At 46.4% G+C, this 14,705-nt stretch overlaps 1 protein-coding gene across 1 annotated transcript in view; it reads left to right on the top strand.

Annotated features, from left to right (window-relative positions):
- meis2a (Meis homeobox 2a) overlaps positions 1 to 14,705 on the top strand; it is a 73,959-nt gene that overhangs the window by 51,898 nt on the left and 7,356 nt on the right. Inside the window, exon 9 of the mRNA XM_076108388.1 lies at positions 2,344 to 2,420. Coding sequence (XP_075964503.1) covers positions 2,344 to 2,420 — 77 coding nt within the window. The remainder of the gene's footprint in view (positions 1 to 2,343; positions 2,421 to 14,705) is intronic.

Below are 14,705 nucleotides of genomic sequence, written 5' to 3'. Positions count from 1 at the left end.
AGGGAGGGAAGGAGAGGGGGATGAGCGAGGGCTGGGTGAGGTATGAGATGAACAAAATAGGATTTTTTTTTTTTTGGCATCGTGTCTATGTGGTCGGAGTAAATCTCCTTACTCAGGGGTTTTGTGTGCGAGGGGAGCTTTAACGTCCCCACTCTCCTTGATGAGACATCTTTCTTGTTTGTTCAAACCATTCATTACGTGGTGCATGCTGGACGAGCTATGCCGCTGGCCGGCGTATTTATCACCGAGCTAAAGCGCGCTCTGGCTGACAGTAGGCGATTGATGACCAGGTCTAGGCTTGAGAGGCTGAGGAAGCCTTAATACAATGTAAATGACCCACTCCCATTTCCAATCTAGGCTGCTCCTCTCCCCACACCTCCATAGCACATCATCTTTAGCTACGTCTCAATTCGTGTATATGTTTGTGTAGTGTGTGTACATAAAAAAAGAGTGGGAGGAAGTGTGTGTCCTGTTATATTTGAGAGCGTGTTTTGATCGTGACCGGGGTCATAGCTAATGTGAAAACGCCTAGGAAGCTCGGGAGTGTAAGGGGGAGGGAAAGAGATGCTGTGCTCTTATTACATGTTGTTGTGCAGAGCGGACACACACAAATACACACACACACACACACACACACACACACACAAGGATGTAGATATGTATATCTGTTGTATTCTACTGAGCTCGTTTACACACACACACACACACGCACACACACACACACACAGTTACCAAAACAGACATTGCTCTGTCTTCCCTAGCCAAGGATATGTCAGCACCTGGCAATCAAAAAATGTATTCCTATGTAAGTATTATCATCTCTCCTTTGTTAATAATTTTAGCATATTAAAAGGGACTACGTACACAAGTACAAATCAGAGTAATCCCTCTATGCAGCCGGGACTCATTATTTGACCAATCTCAGCCTTGTTTGTTATTAATTGAGCACATTCCTCAAACCAATTTTTTTCATCTCTCCTTTAATTAAAACGGACTACGTTTCGACAGGCAGTACTGCCTGAAAGGAGAAATTGTCCTCTCTGCTGATGTGAAACCTCACTTACATCAATTATTCCCACAGTAAATGAGAAAATTGTTCTTGAGCAACTGTTATCATTTCAAGTTAAAACTGAATTCAATTAACATGAGGCAGGCACACATTACTAGCTTCATGAAATTTGCTTTCTTAGTGCGTGTGGTATATGTCGTGAGGATAAAGGGGATGAATGTGTATTAATGGAGATTTAAGTGTCACTTTTTTAAAAGGAGTTTTTGTGTGTTGTGATTTGCAGGTGTCATGTCTATGAATATTTGTTTGTCTGCATTTCTGTTTACAGAAATGTGCGCTTGTGAACGTGTAACTCTGTGTGCATGCATGCTCCCTGTCTACGGTGGCTGAATGAAACACATAGTGTCTCATTTGTTTCGTTTGCGTGCGCCCCGACTCCTAATCTGGCCCTTAAAGACATCTGTCACCAGCGATCACTGTTGTTTTGTCATGCTTCATAGCAAGCCCAGGGGGAGCAAGGCAGCCCAAGGTCTGCCATTTATATCAGTCCATGTTCTGTAGATTGGACCTGACACAAATAGTATCTTTGCAGCCCTGGTCCCAGAATTACATTTTCAGGTAAAAAATCTTGGCGAGGCTGTGGAGGAGATTTCACAGCATTCTGTTCTTTCAGCATTAGTCTGTATTCTGCAGCTCTCTATGAAAGAGCCACCACCGGGATACATGTCAGACATTCAAGGAAAGATAAATGTATTCACTGCAAATCTGCACCCACTCATTCTGTTGCTTGGTATTATGGAAGGATTCTCAGACACCACAGTATCTGCGTTAGGCCGGCTTGAAACCCGTCTTTGTCAGCGTGTGCCTGTGCGTGTGTGTACCTTTTTTTTTGTTTTGTTTTCTGCGTGTGGAGCATATGTTCAGTGTGTGCACTACATGTTGGTTTTTGTGTGGGCGGAGTGGGGCTAGGAAAGGGGGTTATCACAGTTGACAGTTTTGACAAACTTGTTCGGCCAGCTCTGACAGGTTTAACACTGACTCTGCTTCTGTATGTTGATGTGTGGGTGGACACGTGTGAGCTGTGAGTGTCTATACAGTGCCAGGGAGGGGCCGGGTTGGGTAGAGGTCATGAGAAGGTGCGGTCTTGGGTTGCACAATACAACAAACACGGGAACATATTGAATACATACAGTAATAGGCAGGAACTTGACTCATAGCATGTGTTCCCTTCCAGCGCTTCTCTTTAGGAGTGCTTGCATAAGTGAATATTTATGTTAATCTGTACGTCAAAGAGGCTCATTTGTGTGTGTTTCTCTCTCTGTTTGCTCCTGCAGCACCCATACCCTTCTGAAGAGCAGAAGAAGCAGCTAGCCCAAGACACGGGCCTCACCATCTTACAAGTAAACAACTGGTGAGTCAAGATTTTCGCTCGCCCTATCTCCACCACCAGCATCGCTCTGCCTTTAATTTTCAAAAGCCTTTCGCCTCCCTCTCCCTGCCAAGTGTGAAAACCGTTTATGTACAGCCCTCCCCATCGCATACAGACACACACGGAGGTGCACGCGTTGATGTACACACGGACAACCTTTGTAACATTATTACATGTAAGCTACCAGGATGTTCCGGTGTTATCGGCGAAGTGTTCTGCGGCTAAGTCAGTGGTCTTTGTGGTTTGATGCACATGTATTCAGTGGGATGTATTTAAGGAGAAAGGCAGAGATCATAAGCTACCCCTACAGCCCCCACACCCACCCCACCCCTTCATCCAAAAACCATACCTAGAACTGCCACTGGTGCCCCCACAAAAAGGCAAAACTGCCTTCCACCCCCTCCCTATTTTACACAAGCTATATGGTGGATTAAGGTTTTGGTGGCCTGGCCAGCAGGGCCTTTGTAGATGGCTTAGCACATAACTGGGGGTGGTGGATTAAATAAAATGATCACAGAAGCAAAGAAATGATACAGGAATTACTTATCAAAATACTAGCCCAGGTTTTATCTGCAGCTTAATTTTGTTCAGTACATTCTCAGGGTGATGTTCAGATTAATTGAACTGACAGCTTCCTTTCAAATTTCCGGGAAGGTATTTGCACGGATTTCAGGTCTTACACAAACTTAATTATATGGGACCCCATTTTATCATTCTAATTCCATGTAGCGGGGGTTCTATTTACAAATGACAAGTCTGTGCCTTTTATTCACAGCTTTCCTTAATATATTTATCAAAGCGGGTTCATTTACAAAGTGCTCTATCTGTCGGGTACAGGCAGGCCGACATTAACGAAGCTTTTAGGTTTATCAGACTCGCAGCCTGACAAGCCACCCGAGGGTCAATTGATTTTTTGGTTCTGTGATACATTTTTTCCCCATTTTTCCTGGATCACAATGAGAAACATGCCTAGAGAATTAGCCTGGTTTGTCGGCCTTATCTATCACCCCCCTCCCTCGTCCTCCCCCCTCCATCCTGACATACTCTGTCTCTCTCTCTCTCTCTCACCCTTTTCTTTATTCCCTTCTAGCCAAGGGAAGTCAAGCTACTTAAATTGGCCACAGGAACCGCTGTTATCAGACTTTAATGCACCCTACAGTGTGGATAGCATTTCAATTACACCAGTAACCAAAGATTAGCCCCCGCTTGCCTGTTTCATGCCTCGTGCCACCGTTTCGGGACGCCACGCACCTTACCTACAGGAGCAGAAAATTGAGTTGCCTTGCCTGTGTCATGGTGATTAATGCAGAAATAGTCTGCAAACCTGCGAGGAGAGAGAGAGAGCAAGAGAAATAGACAGAGACATCGACAGAGATAGATATAGGGTCCCTGCCTTCTCAGAGGCCATGAAATCCAAGCCTGGCACTGAAATGCCTCAGATCCATTTATAAAGAGGTCTGAAAGAATCTCGTGCTGGGAAACATCCTCATGAACCCTGTTTCCATACGCACATACACATAGGTGGTCATGGAGCTGCGTATTAATGTCACACCAGCCGTGTTAACAAAAACAAACCAGCAATCAATTTTCACAAATAAAGTCATTAGAGAGGCTTAGACTCTGCTGGTCTATCTCTGCTACATTCTGGTTGTTGTCAACTCGCCTGGCGGATGCTGTCACATTAATGTCTATTTTATGGTGATGGAAAGATGAGAGGCAGCGACGATGCTGAAGTCTTGTTTCCCCTCGAAGTGCTAAACCAGGCAGGACAGTGAGTAACAGTTAAATAATGCTTTGTTTGGGTTGTGCCCTGGTTTTTTCCTCTTTGGTTGGCTGCTGAGATGGTCCACCCAGGATATGACAGACCTCTGCCATATGAAATTCCTGTTTTCTTTTTGTTGTTTTTTTTAAAAAAAGCTCTTCAAATTCCTGGCTGGCCCCCTTGCATTGTTCTTTAGTTCCCTTTGATGCATGGCCGCTGCCACGTTACTGACCAAAGAGAGAGAGAGGGAGATAGAGGGAGAGGGAGAGAGAGACAGAAGCAGAGGATGAGTGGGGGGAAAGGGAGGGGATGGCCGCCGTCTTTGGTTTCCAGAGCTCTCCCCCGGGGAAAGGATGTGCTGAATCAGGGCTTTGTCCGCAGGCACAATCATAGCCCAGCGAGGGCACAAGGGTGCTCTGTGTGATAGTCAATAGAGAGTGCATCTCGCTCTCTCCCCACTTGCCCCATCAAACCTCCCCAAACATACCCTCCAACTGGCACCTCCATATACGTTTACCTGCAGCTCACCTGTACACACAGAAAACAAAACCCGTAGTAAACAACTTTCAGCTGGTTTGAAACCTTTTGTCTCTGTACAACGGAAGACACCTTATACTATCTAGTCTATATTTTCAGCTGGCAGCCTCACCTGTTTGTAGCCCACACCCCATTAGCTGTCTGATGTTAATAAGGAACAAAGGAAAAGGTGAAAGTCCAAGATCTCACCGCACTGGTGTTGAGCAGATGAGGACTTGATTATCCAGTTAATAGTATAGTCCGTGTGCGTGTGAGTGTATGTGCGCGTAATGCACATTGTTACTAATGGGACACTGTGCTCTCTCAGGATGCCCAGAGATGTTTTGTGTGTACAGTGTGTCAGGACACCATTAGTTGACCATTAGGTAGTGTGTTTGCTCTGGCCACGTTTGAGACAACTGGCGTCATGCTAACAGAACCGGGGCGTGGTCTGACATGTAATTGCATTTGTTTAAGATTGCGGGAAAAGGTGAGGGACGTGTCACACATGGCATTCTGGGATAGCCAAGTAGGTGAAACGGCAGAATTGTGTGTCTATGCTGCTGGAGAAGCGTTCACAGTTTACAGTATGTGGCGGTATATTTGCCTGCCTCAGCAGCTCCTGGTGTCCTGCTATCAGTCTGGGCTAAATGGGGCCTGACCGAATCCTTTCATGTCTCAGCGTCAGGCCCAGCATGATGTGCCCTCACTCACTGCCATAAACGCACACACCAACAATCCTGCCGTTATTTACCACTGCAGCAATGCACACACACACACACATACAAGAATACAGTACATGCACGCAGGGATATTACACTGGCCTGAGAGATGATGACAGATGACTGAGAGAAACAGCATCTAAAAAAAGGAAGGAAATCGTCCCCTCATTATTCCCTCATCTCACAGGCAGCCAGTTTCCACGGCAGAGAGAGAGAGAGGATAGAGGGAGAGCAAGTCAGAATATGTCAGTTCTTGGCATCTATCATGACTGACTGCTGTGCCACTGGAGCACTAATAACAATAAAGAGGGCACTAAGCCACACTCTATTTTTACTTCTCTACCTTCTCTCTACAGCCCAGGAGGGAATACATGTATAGACACATACACACACACGCGCACACACACACACACACACACACAGGGGAGAGGCTCTAATTAGCGGCAGAAAGGAATACAATGAGTGAGTTATTAAGACACAGGGGCGGATCGCAGCCAACCTTTGCCCCCTGTCGGAGCACAGGTCACATGATAAGGGAAGGATATCCGCCAGACGACGGCGCCAAGCAGCCTGTGCCCACTGAGGAGATGAAATAGGCTCAATCTCTCCAGTCACTAAGGGCAGGGAATGGCGCACTGATTGTTTTTTTTGTTTTTTCTTGAGAATTCGACCTCACCAGAAGGACAACGTCACATTTAGCAACAGTCATCATATTATTCACTGTGCATTAACTGTATGTTTACATTAAGATTTAGATATTTTAATCCATTGTATTGAGACAACTGTAAAATATGATTAGACTACCAACACTGCATACTTGTCTGTTCGGGTGGATTAAATGCAATAAAAGCTTAACAGAGGGGTCTAAAGGATACTACAGATAAAAGTCATTACACTCATATGCCTTCACAAGAATTTGCTTTATCTACATAAAATCCTGATTCTCCTCCAAGATTGCAATCTGCTGCACGTAGCACAGCGTGCAGATAAACTGAGTTTAGCTAGCTCTAGTCTAAACTGACTGCTCTAAAGCTCCCTTCACAGCATGTTCCCCATTCCCATTCAGATCTTTATTTTCCCCCTTTCTCTCCAGCCTGCTCACAGTTTAACTCGCCCAATGGAGACGCAAAGAAGCTGTTATGGCCGGTTCACATGCAAACTGTTATAAACGGTGAAGCACATTTGTTTGTCGAATCTGAGAACAAGAAAGAGAAAAGCTAAGGCCAAACTTGTTCCTCCACTCAGCGAAGCATTTTCCGTCCTCTGTTCCCCAGTCCAACGAGACACTGAGAAACACTGGCTTTTATGATTTTTTTTATGATCCTTTGGTTTGGCGGGCGAGCACGTAATGAAATACAAAATAATAACTAATATTTTCCAAATGTAACATAAAGCTATGAAACTGACCCAGCCGCCTCTTTTTTCCACATTCTTTATAAGTATTTAAGTCTTATGAATCTCAGACAGATGGAGGTCCCTTTTCCCTCTCCTTCCTCTTCTCTATATCACAGCCTATTCCTTACTTTTCTGTCTCTTCGTCTCTGCCACACTGGTGGGCCAGTTGACTGAAGTTGCTGGTTATCTGTCTAACTTTGACCCAGATGGAAATGTCAGGCCTTTTTTTGGCTGCAACCAGGGACTCCCGGCAGTGGCCATCTTATGCCCCTGGCTTTCTAAATATACAGCTGGAGTGTGGAGAGGTTGCGGCTGTGTGTGCGTTTGTGTGTATTTCACTCTGGTGTGTCTTTGTGCGCCAGCATGAGTGTATATGTGAGTCTGACTGGGAGAGAGCGAGAGAGAGAGAGAGACTATCGGGGCGCTGCCAACACAGGCATCATGATCCCGCTCATTTAGGGACCGCTAATTGGCAGTTAATTAGCAGAATTGACTCTGTTGTCAGATCCCAAGTGCCAGCCCCCCTACCAACACCCCCTACCCGCTAAGTTCATTTGATCTGGCTGCTTTCTTGATGCTGTAATAATAATCCCATTTTATCCGTTTTGGAAGGAGGAACACATTTGGAAAACCATATTTTCATTATTGGCAGAGTGAAATATAACGGCTCCCTGTTGGAGTAGGTTTCATTTTGTTTTTCATTTTGTTCCGCAGTTGTTACAGTTCCAAATATCTGTTCGCGGTGCAATCTAGACACATGCCATACTTACAGGATAAGCCATGGTAGCCTTGAACAGCTGATGCTAATGTGCGCCACGGTGTTTATGTGTGCACTCACAGTATATATGTGCTGCGTGTGAGTACATGAGCACATGCCGCCGTTGAAACGCTCAGCGTGATTAACAGGGCCCACTTCCACTTTATCAGGCACTGGGGGCACATTGGGTCATAGCATGGCATGGACACCCACCGTGACCATGGAGCAGCCCAGTGCCCACCCCGCTGTGGGTCTAGAGTTATGAAAAACAGGTGGTGCTTTTAAAAGAATTGGCACTGTTTTGGGCGATCATGCACAAAAATGAATGCTTTTTTTAGTTGTTTTCCCATTACATGCTCAAGACTCTCCAAGGCTGTGGAATTCTCCCTGCAAAGACGGCATGCAAGGAGAACGAAGCCAGACGAGGCAAGATAGAGAGGCAAAGAGCTGAAAGAGGCATTACAGAGAAAGCATTAGCGAGAGAGATGGGAGGAGGGAGGTCTTTGTACTTCTCTGCTCCTTTTGGCTCTTTCATTCCTCAACGGCTTGGTTTTATTGGTGGGTCGTTTAATAACAAGGGCTCTGCGTTTGAAATAAAGTCGAGCTGCGTTTGCGTGGGCGAGCCTTCTTTTTTTTTATTTTTAAGATGGTAATTTCTGTACTAGGGGTGAGAACTGGAGAGAGATCGAGAGAGAGAGAAAGATAATACACTAGAAAGAGAAGAGAGGGAGGCGAGAGAGGAACTCGGAAGGAGAGCAAGAAGGGTGAGAGTGTGGGATAGAGAAAATTCAAGGAGAATACAGGGAAGGGAGGAAAGTAGGTTAATTTATTTCATTTGCAGGAAGAGAAAGAACTTAAAAAGGAAAAAAAAAAAGGTTGGTGATAGTGAGAAAGAAAGTGTAGGATGCTGTTTTCATGAACAAGCAGCTTAATGCACACGGGCAGCCGCAGTAAGCCTGCCAGAATCTCCCTGTGCCTGAGGCCATCTGTGAGCAGAATAGCAATTTTATTACTTTGTCATTAAACCAATTTCACAGCAGTATTGTTTGTTAATGAGCAGCCGCAAACGAGCGAAGATGTCACGTACTAGAATAGCAGCAAGATTTGTGACCCCAGTTCTCCTCTGTCTCATTCTGCCAACCTGTACCTCATTCTTATTCTTCTGCCCTTTCCGCCACCGTCTTCTTTCTTAACATCCTTACTGTCATCCTTCCTCTCTCCCTGCCATCCTCCCATCTTGCTCATCCCTCCCTTCCTCCCCCTGTTATAGGGGTCCTTGGCCCATAAAAGGGGAAACTGCTGAAAGATAAAATGCAAAGTCTATACAGTCAAGTCTCTGTTTATGAGCTTCCATTTGCCTTAAGAGCTCATTGGGACGAAGGGTTTCTCCATGGGCTTTCAGCATGCAGCTGGAAACCCTGGGATATTGGCCTGTTATTTAGCTCTAAAGCCTGACATTGGTGCCAACGGCAAGTGCCAACAGAGGGACTAGGCCTCTCAATAGGTGCATAAGTCCTTTGGGTTGTATGCTAGACGACGTCATGCATTTTTTCTGATATTTTAAAGGTGCTTATAGTATGAGGCTCGATCACTGTTTTTTTTAATGGACTTGGTTAGTGTTGGAGTGGTGTTCAGGTCAGTCTGTTTGGAACGGTCTGTTTTCACAAAGAAAGCCCTGCGCTTCAGCTGCTATGGTGCTATATGTGTCTTTATGGCTACTCGCTGTGTTTATGTTTTTACTCTGGAGGTCATTTGGCACAGATTTAGGGTCTTTTTGTGGCTTACAACTGAGAGAGAGAGAGAGAGAGAGAGAGAGAGAGAGAGAGAGAGAGAGAGAGAGATTTAAACTGAAGACCCAGAGGATCAGACAACCTGACATAGTAGATTTGGAATAATTAGTTTTATCTGCTGAGGGAGATAGCCAGAGGAGCTGTGTGTTAGCCAAAGGGTGCTGCTATGTGTATCTATGTGGCGATGTGTTCCGGGTTGCTGAACGTTGTGTATGTGTGCATGGTGTATGTGTTTGGAGAGAGGGGTGATAGTGTGGGGGACTAAAAAGGATAAAGGTGACCAGGTGTAACAGAATGGCCTTGAGGGAGGGTGGGTGGCGGGCGGTGTGTGTGTGTGTGTGTGTGTGTGTGTGTGTGTGTGTGTGTGTGTTGGAGCCAGAGAGGACAGGATCTCCTTCTTTGGCTGAGCTCTTTAAACTCTGTGAACCTTTACAAGGTATTTTCTCTCTGTCCAGGCATGCTCGTTCCGTCACTCTTTCTCTTTCTTTCCGTTTCTCTTTACCTCCCTCTTTCACACTTTGCATTCCCTCCATCCCTGTATTTGGATATACAGTAACAGCATGTAAATAAGCATCTATCTTTGCGAGGTGTCACATTAAAAATAACCCCCATTGACCTCCCTCCCCCTCTTTTAAGACACAATGAGAGTGAGTGTTTTTGAATATGAAAGGGGGAGAGAGTTGTAATGACATCCTTAACAATGCTCCAATGTGGTATTCTTACCTGTTGTGTGTTTTCTGAAGCTGTGATTCATGGCCTGGTGCCCATGTGGCTTTGAGGTGCAGGCTAATAAGCCCATCATGGAAGACCCTATAAATCAATATAGCCCTTTGTTTGTTTAAGCCATGCTCTGCCCCAGTTCAGGCCTGCTATGGATGAGATATCAGTGGAGTCAGTGCCAAGCAGGAAAGAAGAGGGAGGGAGTCACTGCGCCTCTCCACAAAAACAATCCAATCTTAATTGGACCGTGGCCCAAAATCTTGGAGATATCTAACCCGGTAATTGCAATTTGGGAGAGGTGAGAAATAAACGGTGCATCTTGCCGCCACATTTTCTCCATATGCACGCACAAACACACGTGCTTTGACGAAGTTAGCAGAGGGAGCTGGAGGAATTAGCCACTATTAGCCAACACTATTACATGCATAACAAGATGCAGAGATACAGAGGAAGAGCTGGATAAAGGAAGGGGGGGTGGGGGAGAACAATGAAGAGTACATTACCCTAATCTAGGGTTTTTCTCCTCCCAGCCTTATGAATATTTATTCTTCCCATTATCGACAATGATGTTTCAATCGGGAGATTCTGTGAGCATGTGTGGCGAGGAGGGAGGGCGGCGGAAATATATCTTTTCCCTAGTGGGGTAGACAGAGTCTGCCTTTTTAACCCATAAGATAAAGCATTTTTGAGAATGGGATTGCTTTTATTTGGAGGATTTACTCATGACAGTTCACAGGCGTGCATTCAAGGCCCCACATTCTGCAGTGTCGGCTGAATTGAAGAGATTGTTGTCTTTGTTTCAGGCTGTCACATGTGAAGGAGGCCAGTCAAAGCTGTACACAGTCAGTGGTAGAGCTGATCTGAGAGGCCGAGGGCTCGCTTCAGGCCACCAGGCACGTCAGAGTCCCTGTGGTCCACTCCACAGTGTCAGTGCAGCGTCTGCCAGCAGTCCTCTCCACAAACAACTGCTATTTATATCACTTGCCTGCTGCTGGGCTTTTTAGCCCCTAAACTCTGCTTCTGACCGCGCCTGCACATGTGTGTTTGTGTGCCTGTGTTGACGCTTATGTGTGTCAAAGCGATTACGTGCAATTGGAACTGAAGATTAATTATTCAGTCGGGAAGTCGGAGGCAAGCTGACAACATTTGACCAATGAGTCTCGTCACTAATATGTGCGAACGCACTTACTCAGACACATCATGGCAACGTGCTTGGTAGAAACGCAACAGACACAATGGTGAGAAGATGATGACTTCCCAGTGGGAGGGAGAATCCCTCTCCAAACACGCACACACACACACACACACACACACACAGACACACACACACACACACACACACTCTCTCTCACAGGGAGACACACACTCTGAATCCTTTACTCCCCAGTAGTCTGGCTCTTAAAGACTGCAAGTGCACCGGCACCTAAACCCAGGCATTAGAGAATCCCGACAGTCTAGGTTTAGGTGTCACTTTTTAATTGCTCAGACTGCTGTGCATTCTCACTGCCCTAAATTCATGGTTAATAGTACAGCAGCGTGAGGAGAAAAAAGTGAGAGGCAAGCGGAGAGGGAGCCTGTGCGTGCGTATATAAGTTTGGGGTGGGGTGGTAAAATGGGGGCAACCTGCGTGTGCAACCTCCCATTGGCTCTGCTTCCTGACTTCTGCTAATGCATTTGAGTTTTAGGAGCACAAGTTAATGTGTGTGTGTGTGTGTGTGTGTGTGTGTGTGTGCGTGTGTGTGTGTGTGTGTGTGTGTGTGTGTGTGTGTGTGTGTTAGTACCCAGGCATGTATGTGTGTTGCGTAAGGACGTAACTGCTGAAGCCCCTCTTGGCAGCCCCCCCTCTTCTTCTCTTTGAGCTGAACCCATTATAGTCTTATAAAGGAGAGAGAAGTAGAGACGTTTGATATGAAGAAAAGGAAATAGATTGGCCTTATTTCCTGCCAGGCTGCTGCAGCACAGGCACTTGTGTTGCCTAGACGATGCAGGCAATTGACACTCAATTTTGTTTGAAATATCACGCCTCTATCATGCCATTATCAGCTTCCCCTGGTAATCCACAAAGCCACCCTGTTTGATATCTGACAATAAGGGGGAGTCACAGAGTCGCAGAATCTCTCACTCGATTACCAGGCAGAGAGGGGAAAAAAGGGGCGAGAATGAAAGGGAGCAGAAGACGATGGAGACGAGGCAAGGCAAGAGTGAGTGAGGGAAATAGAGATGGAAAGATAGTGCAGGAGGGAGACGGGGAGGCTGAAACAGTCACACGTTTGTATGATAGCAGTGAGAAGTGTGTGGTAGCGGAGATTATACCTGCCGCCCCGCAGAGACATCCAAAGGAGCTCCACAGGCCAGGCATTGTAGGAAGAAGAGAAATCTGGGCAATAGGGGTGGCACTCTTCACAACTGAGAAAATGGGGCGATCTTGTAAGCACACCCTCTCATCTCAAGAGGGCTGATGGGTAGGTCGGGGTAATCATAGTGCTGGATTCAGTCTTTCTTTCCCCCAAACTCCACTGTGTGTGTGTGTGTGTCTGAGCATCATCTTGTGTGCGTGCCAGCACATCTATGTTCTATTTCCCGCTGGCACTGCATGAAAGCAGGAAGCCCTCAACCACCCAAAAGGTGAGAAGCCGGCTTATGAAGTGTGAGTGTTACCTTCCAGTGCTGACGACCTCTGTCACGCGCTATGTGCTGGAACCTTTGACGGGGGCTAATATTGACATGTGCTGAATGTTTTCAGATGCTCTTCAAACAACGCAAAACACAGCTGTTAGTCCCTCAGCCCCTGGGCAGGCAGAGAATACCTTTTGTGCACCTATGCGCGTTAATAAGGTGTTGTCTTAAGGGAGGGAGCCCAAAAGTAAGAGAAGAGAGAGAGGCCTCGCCGACAAGGGAGATGTGGATCAACTCTTGCCTGAATCCCGCTGTCTGGTGGTGATATTCAAAAATAACAGCGTTTGTAAAAACACTCCAGGGCAGGGGTGCCAGCCTCGAAGGAAAAGGAGGTTAATGACGGGAAATATTAGGGGACCGTCTGGGAGAGAGAGAAAGAAAGAGAAAGACGAGATGATTCCACCCTTCCTCCTGAAAACTGCCTGAGCTACGGCAGGTTAGCCATGTTGGGTTACTACAATAAGGTCTCTTTCATACAGGTGTGTTGACGCCTGGGGCAGGCTTGGCCTCGGTCCATTCCATTCACCCTGGCTGATTTGAACAATAACTATCATATCTCTTAAAAGAGAAGGGAGGGTGAAGCGTCAAGAAGGGGATGCCTGAGAGCTGTGTCGGGGCCAAGAAAAACCCCCGCTGCCGTTGTCAGAGCTTGTTGATGTTGTCGGGAGAAAAAAAAAAAAACGGGCTAGTTTTTTTTTAAACCCAACCCCCTCCTTCCATAACCCCGACATTTTTTTCCTCTTCTCCTTTCTCTCCCTCCACTTCTGCACTGGATTCTGTGTTTTTGTGCCGTAGGACAGAGTGTGGGGAAGAGACAGAGGAACAAAGTGCTGCTGTGTGGAGCAGCAGCTGCTGCTTGCCGGATCAAAGGGGCAACAAGCGTGGTCTTCCTGGCCCAACGCTGCTCTGGAGGTGTTTGACGGACAGTCAGCAGCTGGGGCCGCACAGCCCGCCATGCAGGGGTCAGGCTGCTGGACTGCAAGGCCCAGGGGTGACATGCCCTCACTGGACAGGGGGAAGAGGGGAGAAGGTGTTAGATGGGAGGGTAAATAGAGGGAGAGATGTCTATGTTTGTTTCCTTTGTTGTTTGCCTTGCTGTTGTAGTGTAGAGCCTTAATTCTGGGACTATTACTGTATATTTCTAGTATTCAAATTGTATCGGACTGTGAGGTATTTTGTCCTTTGTGATGAGTTCTTACTTATTCATCGTAATGCATAGGCGGTAGTTGACGACTAAAAAGCATTGCACTCCACACTGCAGTATTCCACCTCTTTGGTGCTGACAGAAAATCAGAGCGAGAAAAGAGAGACAGACAGGGAGCGAGCATGCCGCAGTGCTATTGATTTATTTTAATTAGCTGCTCGTTAAATCGTGTCAGTTTGCAACACAAATATATAATTCTTTGTCTGATTTTCCACTCAAGTCTTAATGACTCGTACTCCCCGGGTTTCAGAGAGGAATGACTTCTGCAGCTAGACTGACGGAGCAATGCAAATGTTACTCATATTGGACTGGGGAGGGGGGGGGGGGGGGGTGGATGCCACAAAAGGGCAATGAGTGGGGCAATAAAAAGGGAAAGAAAAACAGGTCAGTGAAAGTCCATGGAATAGAGGTGAAACAGTCCCCCTTTGAGAGGCCGACAAAAGAGTCTGGAGGGGGGTACGGAGGCACAGTGGAAGAGAGAAAGAGGGAGAGAGACAGAGGTAAAACTATGTAAACACAGTGGCTGCCCTAAACGTGGGCCCTCTCTGACGTTCCTAAAAAACGATCCTGCCTCGCTCCGCTTCACATCTGCACTAAATCAAACACAGGGGGTGAGGTAATGTTCGCCCAGCTTGTGTCTCTTGACTCCTGTTTTGACTTAAAGAAGGGAAGAAGGGATTGAAAAAGGGAAACTGTCTCTGATAGGATGAGCTCGAGGAAGCTTC

The sequence above is a fragment of the Anarhichas minor genome, unplaced genomic scaffold (genome assembly GCF_050575085.1).
Source record: "Anarhichas minor isolate MPS153535 unplaced genomic scaffold, ASM5057508v1 ptg000040l, whole genome shotgun sequence".
NCBI lineage: Eukaryota > Metazoa > Chordata > Actinopteri > Perciformes > Anarhichadidae > Anarhichas > Anarhichas minor.
Note: the sequence above shows the minus strand (reverse complement) of the source record. Positions and strands in the feature narration are given on the sequence as shown.